We start from the raw sequence: 19408 nt of genomic DNA, 5'->3' as shown, positions 1-19408 counted from the left end.
GACTGAAGCTGAGACTGAAGCTGCGACTGAAGCTGAGACTGAAGCTGCGACTGAAGCTGAGACTGAAGCTGCAACTGAAGCTGCGACGCGCCGCTCTCTGCATCAGAGTGAGATCTGAGGGTGGAGGAAGAAAACAGGACAACAACAGAACAGTCCTTTAATGTTTGTTTATTTATTGATTATTGATTTCTTTAAAAAGATCACAGATCAGATTTTAGACAGTTACTGACATGAGATCAATAACAGAGCGGTAACATCCTCTCTTCTCTCCTCCCCTCGTCTCCTCTGTCCTCCTCTCTTCTCTCCTCCCCTCGTCTCCTCTGTCCTCCTCTGTCCTCCTCTCTTCTCTCCTCCCCTCNCTGAAGCTGAGACTGAAGCTGCGACTGAAGCTGCGACTGAAGCTGAGACTGAAGCTGCGACTGAAGCTGAGACTGAAGCTGCGACTGAAGCTGAGACTGAAGCTGCAACTGAAGCTGCGACGCGCCGCTCTCTGCATCAGAGTGAGATCTGAGGGTGGAGGAAGAAAACAGGACAACAACAGAACAGTCCTTTAATGTTTGTTTATTTATTGATAATTGATTTCTTTAAAAAGATCACAGATCAGATTTTAGACAGTTACTGACACGAGATCAATAACAGAGCGGTAACATCCTCTCTTCTCTCCTCCCCTCGTCTCCTCTGTCCTCCTCTGTCCTCCTCTCTTCTCTCCTCCCCTCGTCTTCTCTGTCCTCCTCTGTCCTCCTCTCTTCTCTCCTCCCCTCGTCTCCTCTGTCCTCCTCAGGTGAACTATGGACGCCTCCTGGTTCCTCCTGGTTCTGTCGGTTGCCATCCTCGTCTCCATGGTGCTGCTGGTCGTCGTCTGTCTGGACTGCTGGAACAAAGGCCCTCTGGGTGAGACGGAGGTTCACACAGACAGGAGGAGGGAGGTGTTTACAAACATGTGTTAATATCATCAACAAAAAACAACAACAACAACAACAACATGAAGCAAACGTGTGTGAAGATTTGTGGGTAATTTACACAAATAAAAACAACAGGACTTGAATAAATATCAGTATTTAACATGCAGGTTCACAGTTCTTCTGCAGCTGTTACAGACTGACGTCACACGTCTGTGTGTTTGGAGTTTCCACACAAAACTTGTGCTGCGTTTAAGTGCTGGGGGAAAACTCGGACTTCTGGCTTCTCAGTGTGTTCATTTCAAAATGGGGGAAAAAAGATGACAAGCTTGTCACAATACGAATACACAATAATTAATTAACTATGTTTACATGGAATATTAAAGTGTCAACACTTTAGATATTTATCTGTATAATATCTATATTATCAATATCTATAACATGCATTAAATGTTAATACGGATATTTATTCAAGTTGTGTGGTTTTTTTATTTGTATGAATTACCCACAAATCTTCACACACATTTTCTTCATTGTGTTGATGACCTAACATCCTGTGGTTTTTAAACCAGATTCATACCAACGAGTCACAAACACACACACACACACACACACACACACACTCTGCTGATGATTATAAAGTGATGTTTTCTGTGTCCTCCGCCGTCCTCCAGTCTCCATCAGACAGACGAACGCTTCAGAGGAATACATGCAGTGAGTCCTGACAGGATCATATTCTCTCTCTGTTTTAATCTCTCTGTTTTATATGAAGTTAAACTCTGTGTCTGTTTCTTTCTTTCACTCAGATCCACTGAATTCAGAGTCATCCATCCATGTAAGTCTGAAAACATCCAACATGGCTGACACAGGTCAATAAAGCTTGTTTGTGTTGGAGGTTTGGTTTGAAGGCTCGAGGTCAGTGCTGCTCCACAGACTCTGAACTGTCCCCAGTTCATCTTATAATTCACTTATTTATTCTTTTTCATGGATTCTTATATGATAATTAATAAAATACATCTTTATTTAAAACACTTTATACAAACAGATGCTTCACAAAAGAGATGAAATATACAAAACGAGTTGGCATGCTGACACACTAAATTAAAACACTGACTTTAATGATAAATGACACATAAATGAACAATAAAATAAATAATATAAATAATATATTTGTTCATGATGTAATAACTTTAAACATAAGGATTTTCTACTCGAACAAGGGTCACATCTTTAAAATAACACAACCTGAAGAGTTTCTATTGGCGGCACATTATCTACCATTAACGCAAATTATCTGTGTGACTTTTTTGTCTTGTGAATTTCAGTAATTATTCAGAATAGCTCACTGTGATTGGCTCAGAGTGATGAGCGCTGAGAGTGGGATGTGATTTATATTCACCTTTACTCATCTACTGCACACCAGCTGATTCCTCTGATTTTCCCAGAAGAAAATGAATATGATAATAAAAATAAAATACTCAACATCCCAATTTACATTTGTCTGTTAGTTTAAAGAACAAGAGGATGTAAGTGTCTCATGACGGCTGACCTCATGATACTGAGGATGAGGATGAGGATGAGGATGATGATGATGACAGTGACTCTTTCTCTGTCGACTTGCAGTGCACCCAGGCAGTGATCTGAACTCCATCCGCTCTGGCCCCCACCTGCTGTCACCACCAAGAGTCCTGTGAGTCACTGTTTATAAACCAAACACACACACACCTGGCTCACACCTGTCAAACACGAGGCCTTCATCAGCACCACAGCTGACTGCAAACAGATCAATAATCAGTAAGGTTTTTTCTTTGTTCATGAGGAGGAATGAATACCAAGTTTTTATACATATATATATATATGTATACAGTATAATATAGAAACAGGGATGAAATAAAAGGAAACTGTCTGAGATGGAAACAAAATTCAGCTGCTGGTCGACGAGGAACATCAGAGAAATCAGATAATGAGAAGCTCGTTCCACAGTGACGAGTTCAGAGAGTGAAGATGTTCACACAGACTGTGAATCGAAAGTCACATTTATTCTCGTGTTTGCACATTTTAATAAAACAAAAAAATTGATGTAAGATAATGTTAAAAAGCAGATAATCAATTAAAACATCTTCATTCTTAATTATACTGCTTCAAATAATGTATAATTATTGTTATTATAAGCAATAGCAGTACCAGTAGTAGTATCAAGGGCACAGGTTTGGTCTGAACTTTGGTAGGGACGTAACAACCCCGCCACCCCTCAAAACAAAGAGATTGACGTAACCTTGACACTAACCCAACCAAACGATTTATTAACATATAAGATTTGAATTTACTTTCAGAAATGACCACACGCAAATGTAACATATGCACATGTATTAAATTTCCATATATGAACTATATGAACATATGAAATAATTTATGTATATACTATATATATGTATATATGTGGAAATTACATATGGAAATTGGAACAATATCATTTATTGACATATATATCTTGCTAATAGAAACATGCATGTTTAGTATATGTTTATGTTATACACATACAGTACGTTACATAAATATATATTGATCCCAAAGCCTGTCAATATATGTTCACATTATATATGGAAATGTAAAAGATAGACATGTTATATGTCATATATAATGTATATGTCTTAAGTCATAGTATAATAAATTATGAAAAGGCATAAAATAGTCATAGAATGGTAAGGCATAAAATGTCATAATAACATAGTATAGTGAAACAAGAAAAAGTCATACTACATTAAGGCAAAAATCTCATACTATAGTAAGGCATAAAAAAGTCACAGTATAATAAGGCATAAAAACTCATAAGACAGTCATACTATAATAATGCAGAAAAGTCATACTGTATTAAGGCATAAAAATTCATAAAAGAAGTCATAAGGCATGTAAAGATCATAAAAAAGTCATACTACCATGTTGCAAAAAAGACATACTATATTAAAGCATAAAAAAGTAATAGTATAGTAAGGCAGAGAAGTCATAGTATAGTGAGTAATAAAACAGTCATAGTAAAGTAAGTCATTAAAAGTCATGCTATACCATAAAAATTCATTAAAGAAAAGTCATAGTATACTAGTCATGAAAAGAAAAAAAAAGTCAAAGTATAATACGTCAAAAAAGTCATTGTATAGTTAGGCATAAATAGTAATTCTATAGTAACACATAAGAAGTCATAATATAGTAAGTCATAAAACAGTCATATAGACTTATAGATAAAACAGAGTAAATACCATAAGGCAAAAAAGTAATTGTATATTTAAGCATAAAAAGTCATGAAAAGTCACACTACCATGTTGCAAAAAAGTCTTACTATATCAATGCATAAAAAAGTAATAGTATAGTAAGGCAAAAAAGTCATAGTAAATTCATAATATAGTCAGGCATAAAAAGTCATAAAAAAATCATAGTATAGTAAGGCAAAAAAGTCATTGTATAGTAAGGCATAAAATGACATACAATAGTAAGTCATGAAAAAGTAATAAAAAGGCCATAGTATAGTGAGGCATAAAAAGTCATAAAAAAGTCATAATAAAGTAAGGCATAAAAAGTCATAAAAAAGTCATAGTATAGTGAGGCAAAAAAAGTCATGCAATAGTAAGGCATAAAAAATCATAATATAGTAAGGCATAAAAAGTCATCGTATACTAAGGCATAAAAGGTCATAGTATAATAAGGCATAAAAAGTCATGAAAAAGTCATAATAAAGTAAGGCATAAAAAGTCATCGAATACGAAGGCATAAAAAGTCATAGTATAATAAGGCATAAAAAGTCATGAAAAAGTCATAATAAAGTAAGGCATAAAAAGTCATAAGAAAGTCATAATATAGTAAAGCATGAAAAGTCATTAAAAGTCATTGTGTACTAAGGCATAAAAAGTCATATAAAAGTCACAGTATAGTGAGGCATGAAAAGTCATTGTATACTAAGGCATTAAAAGTCATAAAAAAGTCATAGTATAGTAAGGCATAAAAAGTCATAAAAAAGTCATAGTATAGTAAGGCATAAAAAGTCATGCAATAGTAAGGCATAAAAAATCATAGTATAATAAGGCATAAAAAGTCATCGTATACTAAGGCATAAAAAGTCATAGTATAATAAGGCATAAAAAGTAATGAAAAAGTCATAATAAAGTAAGGCATAAAAAGTCATAAAAAAGTCATAATATAGTAAAGCATGAAAAGTCATTAAAAGTCATCGTGTATTANCATAGTATAGTAAGGCATAAAAAGCATAAAAAAAGTCATAATAAAGTAAGGCATAAAAAGTCATAAAAAAGTCATAGTATAGTGAGTCAAAAAAAGTCATGCAATAGTAAGGCATAAAAAGTCAGTATAGTAAGGCATAAAAAGTCATCGTATACTAAGGCATGAAAAGTCAGTATAATAAGGCATAAAAAGGCATAAAAAGTCATACTAAAGTGAGGCATAAAAAGTCATAAAAAAGTCATAGTATAGTAAGGCAAAAGAGCCATTGTATACTAAGGCATAAAAAGTCATAAAAAAGTCACAGTATAGTGACGCATAAAAAGTCATTGTAAATTAGCATGAAAAGTCATGAAAAAGTCATAGTATAGTAAGGCAAAAAATTCATTGTATACTAAGGCATAAAAAGTCATTGTATACTAAGGCATAAAAAGTCATAAAAAAGTCACAAAGTCATCCTATAGCGAGTCAAAAAACTCATAGTATAGCGAGTCAAAAAAGTCATAGTATAGTGAGGCAAAAAAGTCATTATATAGTAAGTCATTAAAAAGTAATAAAAAGGTCATAGTAGAGTAAGGTAAAAAAAGTCATTGTATACTAAGGCATAAAAAGTCATAAAAAGTCATAAAGTAAAGCATAAAAAGTAATAAAAACGTCATAAAAAGTCACAAAGTAAGGCATAAAAATTCATAAAAAAGTCAATGTAGTAAAGCATGAAAAGTCATTTAAAAAAGGCATTGTGTACTAAGGCATAAAAAGTCATGAAAAGTCATTGTGTGCCAAGGCATAAAAAGTCATAAAAAAGTCATAGTATAGTGAGGCAAAAAAAAGTCATGCAATAGTAAGGCAGAAAAAGTCATAAAAAAAGTCATAGTATAGTAAGGCATGAAAAGTCATAGTATAGTAAGGCATAAAAAGTCCGAAAAAAGTCATAATAAAGTAAGGCATAAAAAGTCATAAAAAAAAGTCATAGTATAGTAAGGCATGAAAAGTCATAGTATAGTAAGGCATAAAAAGTCATAAAAAAGTCATAGTATCGTGAGGCAAAAAAAGTCATGCGATAGTAAAGCATAAAAACTCATAAAAAAGTCAAAGTATAGTAAGGCATGAAAAGTCACAAAAAAGTCATTGTATACTAAGGCTTAAAAAGTCATAGTATAGTAAGGCATAAAAAGTCAGAAAAAAGTCATAATAAAGTAAGGCATAAAAAGTCATAAGAAAGTCATGCTTAAAGTAAGGCATAAAAAGTCATAAAACAAAGTCATAGTATAGTAAGGCATGAAAAGTCATGCGATAGTAAGGCATAAAAAGTCATCGTATACTAAGGCATTAAAAGTCATATTATAATAAGGCATAAAAAGGCATAAAAAGTCATACTAAAGTAAGGCATAAAAAGTCATAAAAAAGTCATAGTATAGTGAGGCAAAAAAAAGTCATGCAATAGTAAGGCATAAAAAGTCATAAAAAAAAGTCATAGTATAGTAATGCATGAAAAGTCATAGTATATTAAGGCATAAAAAGTCCGAAAAAAGTCATAATAAAATAAGGCATAAAAAGTCATAAAAAAGTCACAGTATAATAAGGCATAAAAAGTCATAAAAAAGTCATAGTATCGTGAAGCAAAAAAAGTCATGCGATAGTAAGGCATAAAAAGTCATAAAAAAGTCATAGTATAGTAAGGCATGAAAAGTCATAAAAAAGTCATCGTATACTAAGGCTTAAAAAGTCATAGTATAGTAAGGCATAAAAAATCATAAAAAAGTCATAGTATAGTAAGGCATAAAAAGTCATAAAAAGTCATAGTATAGTGAGGCAAGAAAGTCATGCAATAGTAAGGCATAAAAAGTCATAGTATAGTAAGGCATAAAAAATCATAAAAAAGTCATCGTATACTAAGGCTTAAAAAGTCATCTGAGTTGGAGCAGCAGGTGAGTTGCTTGGCATGAAAAGTCACAAAAAGTCATCGTATACTAAGGCTTAAAAAGTCATCTGAGTTGGAGCAGCAGGTGAGTTGCTTGGCATGAAAAGTCACAAAAAGTCATCGTATACTAAGGCTTAAAAAGTCATCTGAGTTGGAGCAGCAGGTGAGTTGCTTGGCATGAAAAGTCACAAAAAGTCATCGTATACTAAGGCTTAAAAAGTCATCTGAGTTGGAGCAGCAGGTGAGTTGCTTGGCATGAAAAGTCACAAAAAGTCATCGTATACTAAGGCTTAAAAAGTCATCTGAGTTGGAGCAGCAGGTGAGTTGCTTGGCATGAAAAGTCACAAAAAGTCATCGTATACTAAGGCTTAAAAAGTCATCTGAGTTGGAGCAGCAGGTGAGTTGCTTGGCATGAAAAGTCACAAAAAGTCATCGTATACTAAGGCTTAAAAAGTCATCTGAGTTGGAGCAGCAGGTGAGTTGCTTGGCATGAAAAGTCACAAAAAGTCATCGTATACTAAGGCTTAAAAAGTCATCTGAGTTGGAGCAGCAGGTGAGTTGCTTGGCATGAAAAGTCACAAAAAGTCATCGTATACTAAGGCTTAAAAAGTCATCTGAGTTGGAGCAGCAGGTGAGTTGCTTGGCATGAAAAGTCACAAAAAGTCATCGTATACTAAGGCTTAAAAAGTCATCTGAGTTGGAGCAGCAGGTGAGTTGCTTGGCATGAAAAGTCACAAAAAGTCATCGTATACTAAGGCTTAAAAAGTCATCTGAGTTGGAGCAGCAGGTGAGTTGCTTGGCATGAAAAGTCACAAAAAGTCATCGTATACTAAGGCTTAAAAAGTCATCTGAGTTGGAGCAGCAGGTGAGTTGCTTGGCATGAAAAGTCACAAAAAGTCATCGTATACTAAGGCTTAAAAAGTCATCTGAGTTGGAGCAGCAGGTGAGTTGCTTGGCATGAAAAGTCACAAAAAGTCATCGTATACTAAGGCTTAAAAAGTCATCTGAGTTGGAGCAGCAGGTGAGTTGCTTGGCATGAAAAGTCACAAAAAGTCATCGTATACTAAGGCTTAAAAAGTCATCTGAGTTGGAGCAGCAGGTGAGTTGCTTGGCATGAAAAGTCACAAAAAGTCATCGTATACTAAGGCTTAAAAAGTCATCTGAGTTGGAGCAGCAGGTGAGTTGCTTGGCATGAAAAGTCACAAAAAGTCATCGTATACTAAGGCTTAAAAAGTCATCTGAGTTGGAGCAGCAGGTGAGTTGCTTGGCATGAAAAGTCACAAAAAGTCATCGTATACTAAGGCTTAAAAAGTCATCTGAGTTGGAGCAGCAGGTGAGTTGCTTGGCATGAAAAGTCACAAAAAGTCATCGTATACTAAGGCTTAAAAAGTCATCTGAGTTGGAGCAGCAGGTGAGTTGCTTGGCATGAAAAGTCACAAAAAGTCATCGTATACTAAGGCTTAAAAAGTCATCTGAGTTGGAGCAGCAGGTGAGTTGCTTGGCATGAAAAGTCACAAAAAGTCATCGTATACTAAGGCTTAAAAAGTCATCTGAGTTGGAGCAGCAGGTGAGTTGCTTGGCATGAAAAGTCACAAAAAGTCATCGTATACTAAGGCTTAAAAAGTCATCTGAGTTGGAGCAGCAGGTGAGTTGCTTGGCATGAAAAGTCACAAAAAGTCATCGTATACTAAGGCTTAAAAAGTCATCTGAGTTGGAGCAGCAGGTGAGTTGCTTGGCATGAAAAGTCACAAAAAGTCATCGTATACTAAGGCTTAAAAAGTCATCTGAGTTGGAGCAGCAGGTGAGTTGCTTGGCATGAAAAGTCACAAAAAGTCATCGTATACTAAGGCTTAAAAAGTCATCTGAGTTGGAGCAGCAGGTGAGTTGCTTGGCATGAAAAGTCACAAAAAGTCATCGTATACTAAGGCTTAAAAAGTCATCTGAGTTGGAGCAGCAGGTGAGTTGCTTGGCATGAAAAGTCACAAAAAGTCATCGTATACTAAGGCTTAAAAAGTCATCTGAGTTGGAGCAGCAGGTGAGTTGCTTGGCATGAAAAGTCACAAAAAGTCATCGTATACTAAGGCTTAAAAAGTCATCTGAGTTGGAGCAGCAGGTGAGTTGCTTGGCATGAAAAGTCACAAAAAGTCATCGTATACTAAGGCTTAAAAAGTCATCTGAGTTGGAGCAGCAGGTGAGTTGCTTGGCATGAAAAGTCACAAAAAGTCATCGTATACTAAGGCTTAAAAAGTCATCTGAGTTGGAGCAGCAGGTGAGTTGCTTGGCATGAAAAGTCACAAAAAGTCATCGTATACTAAGGCTTAAAAAGTCATCTGAGTTGGAGCAGCAGGTGAGTTGCTTGGCATGAAAAGTCACAAAAAGTCATCGTATACTAAGGCTTAAAAAGTCATCTGAGTTGGAGCAGCAGGTGAGTTGCTTGGCATGAAAAGTCACAAAAAGTCATCGTATACTAAGGCTTAAAAAGTCATCTGAGTTGGAGCAGCAGGTGAGTTGCTTGGCATGAAAAGTCACAAAAAGTCATCGTATACTAAGGCTTAAAAAGTCATCTGAGTTGGAGCAGCAGGTGAGTTGCTTGGCATGAAAAGTCACAAAAAGTCATCGTATACTAAGGCTTAAAAAGTCATCTGAGTTGGAGCAGCAGGTGAGTTGCTTGGCATGAAAAGTCACAAAAAGTCATCGTATACTAAGGCTTAAAAAGTCATCTGAGTTGGAGCAGCAGGTGAGTTGCTTGGCATGAAAAGTCACAAAAAGTCATCGTATACTAAGGCTTAAAAAGTCATCTGAGTTGGAGCAGCAGGTGAGTTGCTTGGCATGAAAAGTCACAAAAAGTCATCGTATACTAAGGCTTAAAAAGTCATCTGAGTTGGAGCAGCAGGTGAGTTGCTTGGCATGAAAAGTCACAAAAAGTCATCGTATACTAAGGCTTAAAAAGTCATCTGAGTTGGAGCAGCAGGTGAGTTGCTTGGCATGAAAAGTCACAAAAAGTCATCGTATACTAAGGCTTAAAAAGTCATAGTATCGTGAGGCAAAAAAAGTCATGCGATAGTAAGGCATAAAAAAGTCACAGTATAGTAAGGCATGATAAGTCATAGTATAGTAAGGCATAAAAAAGTCATACTAAAGTTTTATAAAAAGTCATAAAAAAGTCATAGTATAGTGAGGCAAAAAAAGTCATGCAATAGTCAGGCATAAAAAGTCAAAAAAACGTCATAGTATAGTAAGGCATGAAAAGTCATAGTATAGTGAGGCAAAAAAAGTCATGCAATAGTCAGGCATAAAAAGTCAAAAAAACGTCATAGTATAGTAAGGCATGAAAAGTCATAGTATAGTGAGGCAAAAAAAGTCATGCAATAGTCAGGCATAAAAAGTCAAAAAAACGTCATAGTATAGTAAGGCATGAAAAGTCATAGTATAGTGAGGCAAAAAAAGTCATGCAATAGTCAGGCATAAAAAGTCAAAAAAACGTCATAGTATAGTAAGGCATGAAAAGTCATAAAAAGACACAGTATAGTAAGGTATAAAAAGTCATAATATAGTAAGGCAGTAAAAGTCATTAAAAAGTCATAGTATAGTAATGTGTCACATTCTGTTTAAAATGCTGTTTTGACCCCACGATAGATTCATACACAGAAACAACCATTGGTTTAGTAATAAAAGTTCTTTATTGGCATCTGTTCAATGAGTGAGAGAAAGAGAGGTGGATGGTTGGAATGGAGCAGGCAACTTGTCTGAGTTGGAGCAGCAGGTGAGTGGCTTGGCTTGGAATGGCAGCACAGTAGTCAATTTCAGCAGAAGCAACAGCAGCACTGGAGCAGGCATGAACATTAACTATGAAAAATTCATACTATAACAAAGCAAAAAAGTCATAAAATGTCATTGTATAGTAAGGCATAAAAAGTCATAAAAAAGTCATAGTATAGTAAGGCATAAAAAGTCATAAAAAAGTCATAGTATAGTAAGGCATAAAAAGTCATAAAAAAGTCATAGTATAGTAAGGCATAAAAAGTCATAAAAAAGTCATAGTATAGTAAGGCATAAAAAGTCATAAAAAAGTCATAGTATAGTAAGGCATAAAAAGTCATAAAAAAGTCATAGTATAGTAAGGCATAAAAAGTCATAAAAAAGTCATAGTATAGTAAGGCATAAAAAGTCATAAAAAAGTCATAGTATAGTAAGGCATAAAAAGTCATAAAAAAGTCATAGTATAGTAAGGCATAAAAAGTCATAAAAAAGTCATAGTATAGTAAGGCATAAAAAGTCATAAAAAAGTCATAGTATAGTAAGGCATAAAAAGTCATAAAAAAGTCATAGTATAGTAAGGCATAAAAAGTCATAAAAAAGTCATAGTATAGTAAGGCATAAAAAGTCATAAAAAAGTCATAGTATAGTAAGGCATAAAAAGTCATAAAAAAGTCATAGTATAGTAAGGCATAAAAAGTCATAAAAAAGTCATAGTATAGTAAGGCATAAAAAGTCATAAAAAAGTCATAGTATAGTAAGGCATAAAAAGTCATAAAAAAGTCATAGTATAGTAAGGCATAAAAAGTCATAAAAAAGTCATAGTATAGTAAGGCATAAAAAGTCATAAAAAAGTCATAGTATAGTAAGGCATAAAAAGTCATAAAAAAGTCATAGTATAGTAAGGCATAAAAAGTCATAAAAAAGTCATAGTATAGTAAGGCATAAAAAGTCATAAAAAAGTCATAGTATAGTAAGGCATAAAAAGTCATAAAAAAGTCATAGTATAGTAAGGCATAAAAAGTCATAAAAAAGTCATAGTATAGTAAGGCATAAAAAGTCATAAAAAAGTCATAGTATAGTAAGGCATAAAAAGTCATAAAAAAGTCATAGTATAGTAAGGCATAAAAAGTCATAAAAAAGTCATAGTATAGTAAGGCATAAAAAGTCATAAAAAAGTCATAGTATAGTAAGGCATAAAAAGTCATAAAAAAGTCATAGTATAGTAAGGCATAAAAAGTCATAAAAAAGTCATAGTATAGTAAGGCATAAAAAGTCATAAAAAAGTCAGTATAGTGAGGCGAAAAAAATTATAGTATAGTAAGGCATGAAAAGTCATAAAAAAGTCAATGTATACTAAGGCATAAAAAGTCATAAAAAAGTCATAGTATAGTAAGGCATAAAAAGTCATAAAAAAGTCATAGTAAGGCATAAAAATTTATAGTACAGTAAGGAAAAAATATAATGCAATAGTAAGGCAAAAAAAGTCAAAAAAGTCATAATTTAGTGAGGCATAAAAAGTCATCCTATAGCAAGTCAAAAAAGTCTTAGTATAGTAAGGCATGAAAAGTCATAAAAAGTCATAGTATAGCAGGGCATGAAAAGTCATAAAAAAGTCATTGTATACTAAGGCATAAAAAGTCATAATATAGTAAGGCCTAAAAAGTCATAAAAAAGTCATAATTTATTGAAGCATAAAGAGTCATGGTATATTAAGGGATAAAAAGTCATAAAAAGTCATAGTATAGCAGGGCATGAAAAGTCATAAAAAAGTCATTGTATAGTAAGGCATAAAAAGTCATAAAAAAGTCATAGTATAGTAAGGCAAAAAAGTCATAGTCTAGTGAGGCAAAAAGTCATGCAATAGTCAGGCATAAAAAGTCATCGTACACTAAGGCATAAAAAGTCATAAAAAAGTCATAGCATAGTAAGGCATAAAACGTCATTGTATACTAAGGCATTAAAAGTCATAAAAAAAAGTCACAGTATAGTAAGGCATAAAAAGTCATAAAAAAAGTCATAATCTTGTGAGGCATAAAAAGTCATCCTATAACACGTCAAAAAAGTCATAGTATAGTAAGGCATGAAAAGTCATAAAAAAGTCATTGTATACTAAGGCATAAAAAGTCATAGTATAGTCAGGCAAAAAAAAAGTCATAAAAAAGTCATTGTGCAGCACAGTAGTCAATTTCAGCAGGGGCAGCAGCAGCAATGGAGCAGGCATGAACATGAAATATGAAAAATTCATACCATAGAAAGGCAAAGAAGTCATAAAATATCATAGTATAGTAAGGCATAAAAAGTCATAAAAAAGTAATGCTATAGTAAGTCAAAAAGTCATAAAAATTCACAGTATAGCAAGACATTAAAAGTCATGCCATAGTAAGGCATAAAAAGTCATAAAAATGTCATAGTATAGTAAGGCATTAAAAGGTATAATATAATGACGAATAAAAAGACGTAGTACAGTGAGGTGAGTGATCCGGGTTGTTGCAGGAGGAGTGTGGAGGTGGATGGTTGGAATGGAACAGGTGAATTGTCTGAGTGGGAGCAGCAGGTGAGTTGCTTGGCTGGAAATGGCAGCACAGCAGTCAATTTTAGCAGGAGCAGGCAGCAGCACTGGAGCAGGCATGAGCTGAGGTAGAGAGAGACACTGGTGAGGAATCATCCAACACAATGAGAAGCAATCAATCAGAATTCTCGCATAGAGAGTGGAACAACCTAGCCACGAGTGAGTGGAGAGCCGGGGTTCTTATACTGAGCTTGATGAGTAATGAAAAACAAGTGAAACAGGTAGCCATTGCTGCATCACTTCTCTGCTGAGAAGAACACACAGACATGGGGGAGGAGAGACAGGGGAAGACAGACAGGGAAAACAAACAGTAAACACTGGGAAACTCCTGCAGTCACGGCGGGCCTGTGACAGTAAGTCATAAGAAAAGTCATACTACAGTAAGGCAAAAAAGTCATAAAAATTCATAGTATAACAAGGCATAAAAAAATCATAAAAAGTCATAGTATAGCAAGACATAAAAAGTCAGTATAGTAAGGCATAAAACGTCACAAAAAACTTATACTACAGTAATGCAAAAACGTCATAAAAATTCATAGTATAGCAATACATAAACAGTTATATTAAGGCATGAAAAGTCATGAAATATTAATAATATAGTAAGGCATAAAAAGTCATAATATAGTAAGGCATGAAAAGTCATAAAAAAGTAATAATATACTAAGGCATAAAAAAGTCAGTATAATAAGGTATAAAAAGTCATAGTATAGTAAGGCATAAAAAGTCATAAAAATTCATAGTATAGTAAGGCTGACTGTGTGCCTACAGAAGACAGAAGCCATGGTTAGCTTGCTAGTTAACACTAGCTAACATATTTATATAACATCAGTTGACATTTTTCTGGTGACGTTTCAGTCAATCAAATGCTAGCATGCATAAATTGGTTGTCTTGGAGACATAGCCTCTTGGAGGGCAAATTGGAATGATCTAATATGACTTCACTCCAAACACAGTGCAAACGAGTTCACTCAAATATCAGTAAGGACAATTCTTTCCATCCAAAACATTGTTAGGGACATGTCCCTACTGTCCATATAAATAAATACAGGCAGTGGTCTACCGAGAGTTACTCAGACGTCATGGTTTGGTGATTGAGAAATGAAAACTGGGACTACAGAGGACTGAGTCGCCTTGAGTCAGGGCTTTTATTCAGGTTTAATTGTTCACTGTGTTTTTATCTATTCACTTTTAGCTCATCTTCAACTGATCCTGGAACTCAGCGGAGACACCAATCCTTCACCCAAACAGAAACCGGTCAGACTTTCTTCTTTTTTAAAATCTCAGATCTTGGAGTATGTTCACTTTTCTGTGGTACTTAGACTCTTTAGACATTGTAATATTATGACGTTTTCCTTCCTACAGAAAGTAATCCAAGTTATGAGAATCCAGTAGAAGGTAAGGTCATGTTTCTTTAACTGCAGCAGCAGATCTCAGATCATATTGACAGTGTATAAAAGAAGTAGAGTCTTGTATTCCTCTGAGAACATTTAGAAAGTGCAGTAGTCCTGGATCAGTGTTTTACCTGGACCTGTAAATAGTTTTAGCTGCAAGTTTTTAGACCGTAAACATCACTCTGAGAAATATCAATGAATATAGTGGAGAAAACCAGTGTGGTGACCGTCGGTATCCCGTAATGCAGTGGTTCCCAGGTCGAGGTAGCGCAACTTGTGACAAGAGTTGTAATTGCCAAGAATTAGGACTTGTTGGCCTCAGCTTTGGACTTGCTAGTCTTAACTGGGAAGGGTGGGACCTATTAGCCTTCACTTGATACTCCTTGACCTTGACTTGTGACCTAATTGCCAAGAGTTAGGACTTGTTGGTATCATCTTTAAACTTGGTGGTCTTGATTTGGTGGGTTGGGACTTATTGGCATCATCTTTGGACTTACTGTCCCTGACACGGGACTGGTTGGTCTTGATTTGGAACTTGATTGCTTCAACTTGGAACTTGTTGGTCTGGACTCGAGTTAGTGGAAGGAACAAATCAAACAGAAACAATGCTGTAAACAGACTGGGCCTCCTTTAATTCAGACTGTGTGTTGTTTGATGGTGGCTGAACTGTGTTGACGTTTGTTTTCTGCAGCACCTGAGTACGCAAACCCTGACCCTAACTGTCATGACAGCGATGTAGAAGAACCTGGATACATGTAGGTTTCCTCTATCAAACAGACGTATGGTGGTTAAATCATTTATCTTTCAGTAAATCAAATTCTGATCTGATCATCTCTTTTTTCTGTAGCATCGTGATACCCGACGGTGAGGCTCTTGCTCCGTCAAGCATCAGCCGAGCCTCAACGCCCAGTTCAGGTACAGTTTGGAAACAGCAACATAGAGTCAAGCTATAAATTTGATCCAGCAACTCCAATTTATAAATGTCCACTAGCAAAAAAAATACTGAAGATCACACACTGCCTTTTTATTTAAAAGGAGTTATTTGTAAGTTTTGCTATTGCTACATAGCTAACGTTAGCATTAACAGCTGTTTACTTCACAGTCTAGAATAAACGTTGAGTTCAGCATCAGACTTCATTCCTTTACTCACTTAGAGCTGTCTCCAGAGGTGGAAAACAACCCTTCTGCTTTGCTTCCATTTCTATCACTTCCTTTCTTCTACTGAAGTTAGCATGCTAATCAGCTAGCCCTGGCCCGTTTTGTCACTTTCTGATAGCGAGTCACTGTAGCCTCCAATCTGCCCTAAAGATGTAGCTAAAAAAAAAGCAGCAAGGAAACAATGAAAGAAGAAATTAAAATTAAGTTAGCACAAAAAAAAAAGAAAAACGTGATCGGCTTGTGGTCCTGTGTGAAACTGATCAGCTGTTTGTTTTCATCCACAGATGTTCGTCATGAATATGTGAACCTTGAAGGTGAGGAGGACCTGGTCTTGTTCTTCTTTGGTTCTATTCATTTCCCTTCTGTTTATTCTTATGAACAAAACTGGCTAATTGATGTTATCTCGTCTCATTTCAACACTGTTCATGTGAATTCACATTGAAGAGGAGAAACAGAAAGAGGAAGAAGAGGAACAAGAAGAGGATGAAGACGACTTAGACTATCAGAATGTGGATCCAAAGAATTCTCTAAGTGAGTTAGAGGTCCAATCTTCTTTTTTTTTTAAGTTTCAGATCATGCAATTATGTACTGCACTTCTTCCTCTGTGGTGTTTCACACAGGAAGCCCTGCAGTACATCATCACAACAGTGTGTGTCAGCCCCAGTTTGTTTGTTATTATTGTGTTTGTGTCAAATTTATCTGATTCTCCCACAAAATAAATAAAACAACAATCTTTAAAAAATCATTTAACAACACGTTGACCGCTGTTCTGAAGGTATTTCCAGAATCCTTCAAGGTTCATCTAAACACCGGGATGAAGAAATAGACCCCACCCCACGAGAAAAAAGATTGTCTACATGTATCATACCACTTTTTAAAAAAAATCTACTTACACAACTGTTTTAGTTTTGCACCTGTAAGTTACAGTTCAGTCAGTCAACGGACAAAGTTTTTAACATGTTAACATGGTTACAACGTAACATCAGAAATAAATCAGAAAATCTTACCGCTGTGAAAACATCCTCGTCTTGGTTGTGAAGGAGATGTGGGTCGATCTGACCTTCAGGTCTCTGAGAGAGTAGTGGCACATTTCCTGAAGGGAGATGGGAACTGAAATGAAGTTGAATGAACGTGGTTAAAAAAGAACAAAACAAAACGTACCTCTGCTGCATCCGAAGCCGTGTGATGATCCAGCTGGTTCCAGCTGTGTTGTCCATGGTGACGATCTGTTGTGCGTACAGAAAAGGTATTTCACTACAAATGAAAAGGAAAACTTTAATCTAATGGATCTACATCTGTCTAGTTTTTATATCCAACACAAAATGAAAATCGGCAGACTTTTTTACATTTTACCCGGTAAGACCCTCATTCATTGTGGACTGTCGAGAGACACGACCTGAGCTTCTGAGAGTGGAAGTTCTCTCTATTTTAGAAATTCTTGTGCGCAGAGTGTGGGGGCGGGACATCACGGATGTATAAAGAGGTCTGTGTGTCTGTTCGACCGGGGGCGGGGCTAAACTTCGGCCGCAACAACCAGAACATAACGTTTTATTTTCCTGATTCACTGCTTTGCTCTGACGCCGCTCCCTCTCTTCATTCACCCTCCAGCTCACTCGCTCACCGCTGCTCTCTGTCGCTCTCGCCCCACGAGCCGGGAGGAGGGGCCAACCCGGAACGGTGTGTTTGCAAACAGCTCCCGACAAATCCTGCACACTGCACCTTTAAGGTCTCACATCCATTTAACACAAGTTTTCATTTCATCTTTTGCACTAGATGCAACGTCAGAGTCATCGGCTCTAAGCGAAAGTGATGATGACGATGATGATAGTGAGGGGAACTACGTCAACCAGCCACCAGTAAGTTCAAACAAGCTCATTGATGTTTCCCTCCTGAAGCTGCAGCCGCCGCTCACATCCTCTCGTTCCTCTCAGTTGATTCACAGCCAGCTCAGAGCATGATGGGACACAGACTGACGTGACGGAGACAGGGGTGCTCGACCTCTGACCCCCCCCCCGACCACAGGCCATCTTCATCTTTCCCTCTCCACCGAGAGCTGAGAAAAGAAACTGAGGATGACAACTGACTCTACAGAGGACTGACACTCCTGAGTTCATCTCAATCATCCTGCCAATCACAGTTCAGCAGATCCCTGCAATAATCTTTCAAATGTGGAAACAAGCACCACGACTGACATATTTCTCCCTCTCGGGCCGTTATTTAAAAATCCCGTTAGTCACTTGAAATTTCAAACTTTCTGGCAGGAAACATTTATTTTACCACAGAATTTCACAGATTACAATGGTTTTGTAATGTAATCCTATGTTTTAGACGATGAGGATGTCATGTCTTAATGTTACCATGGTAACAATCAATGACACCTGCGCTGAGCAGTAGCAACCAAAAACCAAAAACAGGAAAACACGATTCATAATTTGTGGTTAGCTAATGTTGTTATGGCGAGAGCAAAGAGAAGGGAAAGAGCTTTAGAGACAGATTTTTCTTTTTGTTGTAAAACGTCTTTGTAACTGTTGAATTCTTCCTGAAGAGAAATATTTCCTGCTGAGGGCAAACGGAGCTCAGTCCCTCCGTAGGCCTTTTTTAATTTAATTTACCTAAGACACATTCAAAGTCCGTCTTTGTGAAGGACCCCAGGACTTTTGTTTTAAACTGACAAGTGTGAGACTTGTTCTCAGACTTAAACAGGACGAGGGATGAAGTTATTACAGTTCATCCTCTGGAGACCAGAGACCATCATCCAATAGTCAAGATCAGAGAGAAGAAGTGTTTCTTTTCGTTTTCTTCTTGAGATTTTGCTCAAATATTTTCCTCCTTTTCTTGTAATTTGACTTTTAGAAATGATGAACAAAGGAATAATCACGTTTAGTTAAACTGGCCACCTCAGACTGAACCTGTGACAAGGGTTACTAGAGGTCACAAAGGTCGGGAACACTAAATTCAAATCCAGAATAATGAATCGGTTGAAGATGTGCCATCAGCTCAGAGAGAGAGACAGAGAGAGAGAGAGAGAGAGAGAGAGAGAGAGAGAGACCCCTCCCCCATCATTGTCTGTCAGTTTGTCTCTGTTTTAAATTCTGTAGCTTCTTTTAAAGTATATTTGTCATTTTTATCTGGAGAAGATCTGATAGTTTTCTTATTTGTTAACGCTTCCCTCCACAGTGCGTCTGACACCGTGAGGTAGAGGGACTGATGTTTGAGCTTTACTCCATTTTACTGACACTCCTGAGAATGTCTTCACTCATATGACTTTTTTTTTTTGTCTCTCCTGTCTCTCTGTCTCCTCTCTGTCTCTCTCTCTGGTCTCTCTCCTGTCTCTCTGTCTCTCTCCTGTCTCCTCTGTCTCTCTCATCCTCTCTCGTCTTCTCTCCTCATCTCTGGGGTCTCTCTCTTCTCATGTCTGTCTTGTCTCTCTCTGTCCTCTCTGTCTCTCTCTTGGTCTTCATCTCCTCTCTGTCTCCTCATCGTC

The 19408-nt window shown here is 36.3% G+C and overlaps 1 protein-coding gene across 1 annotated transcript in view; it reads left to right on the top strand.

Annotated features, from left to right (window-relative positions):
* lat (linker for activation of T-cells) overlaps positions 1-17882 on the top strand; it is a 24169-nt gene extending 6287 nt beyond the window's left edge. Inside the window, exons 2-13 of the mRNA XM_022768629.1 lie at positions 782-891; positions 1574-1613; positions 1706-1734; positions 2523-2589; positions 14568-14629; positions 14738-14770; positions 15458-15521; positions 15614-15681; positions 16209-16238; positions 16369-16455; positions 17533-17601; positions 17698-17882. Of these exons, the coding sequence (XP_022624350.1) occupies positions 789-891; positions 1574-1613; positions 1706-1734; positions 2523-2589; positions 14568-14629; positions 14738-14770; positions 15458-15521; positions 15614-15681; positions 16209-16238; positions 16369-16455; positions 17533-17601; positions 17698-17882 (837 nt within the window). The 5' untranslated portion in view covers positions 782-788. The remainder of the gene's footprint in view (positions 1-781; positions 892-1573; positions 1614-1705; positions 1735-2522; positions 2590-14567; positions 14630-14737; positions 14771-15457; positions 15522-15613; positions 15682-16208; positions 16239-16368; positions 16456-17532; positions 17602-17697) is intronic.
* Positions 17883-19408: the final 1526 nt, after the last annotated feature.

Source organism: Seriola dumerili, unplaced genomic scaffold (genome assembly GCF_002260705.1).
Source record: "Seriola dumerili isolate Sdu_G_001 unplaced genomic scaffold, Sdu_1.0 BDQW01001787.1, whole genome shotgun sequence".
Lineage (NCBI taxonomy): Eukaryota > Metazoa > Chordata > Actinopteri > Carangiformes > Carangidae > Seriola > Seriola dumerili.
This window is presented reverse-complemented; position numbering and strand designations above follow the sequence as displayed.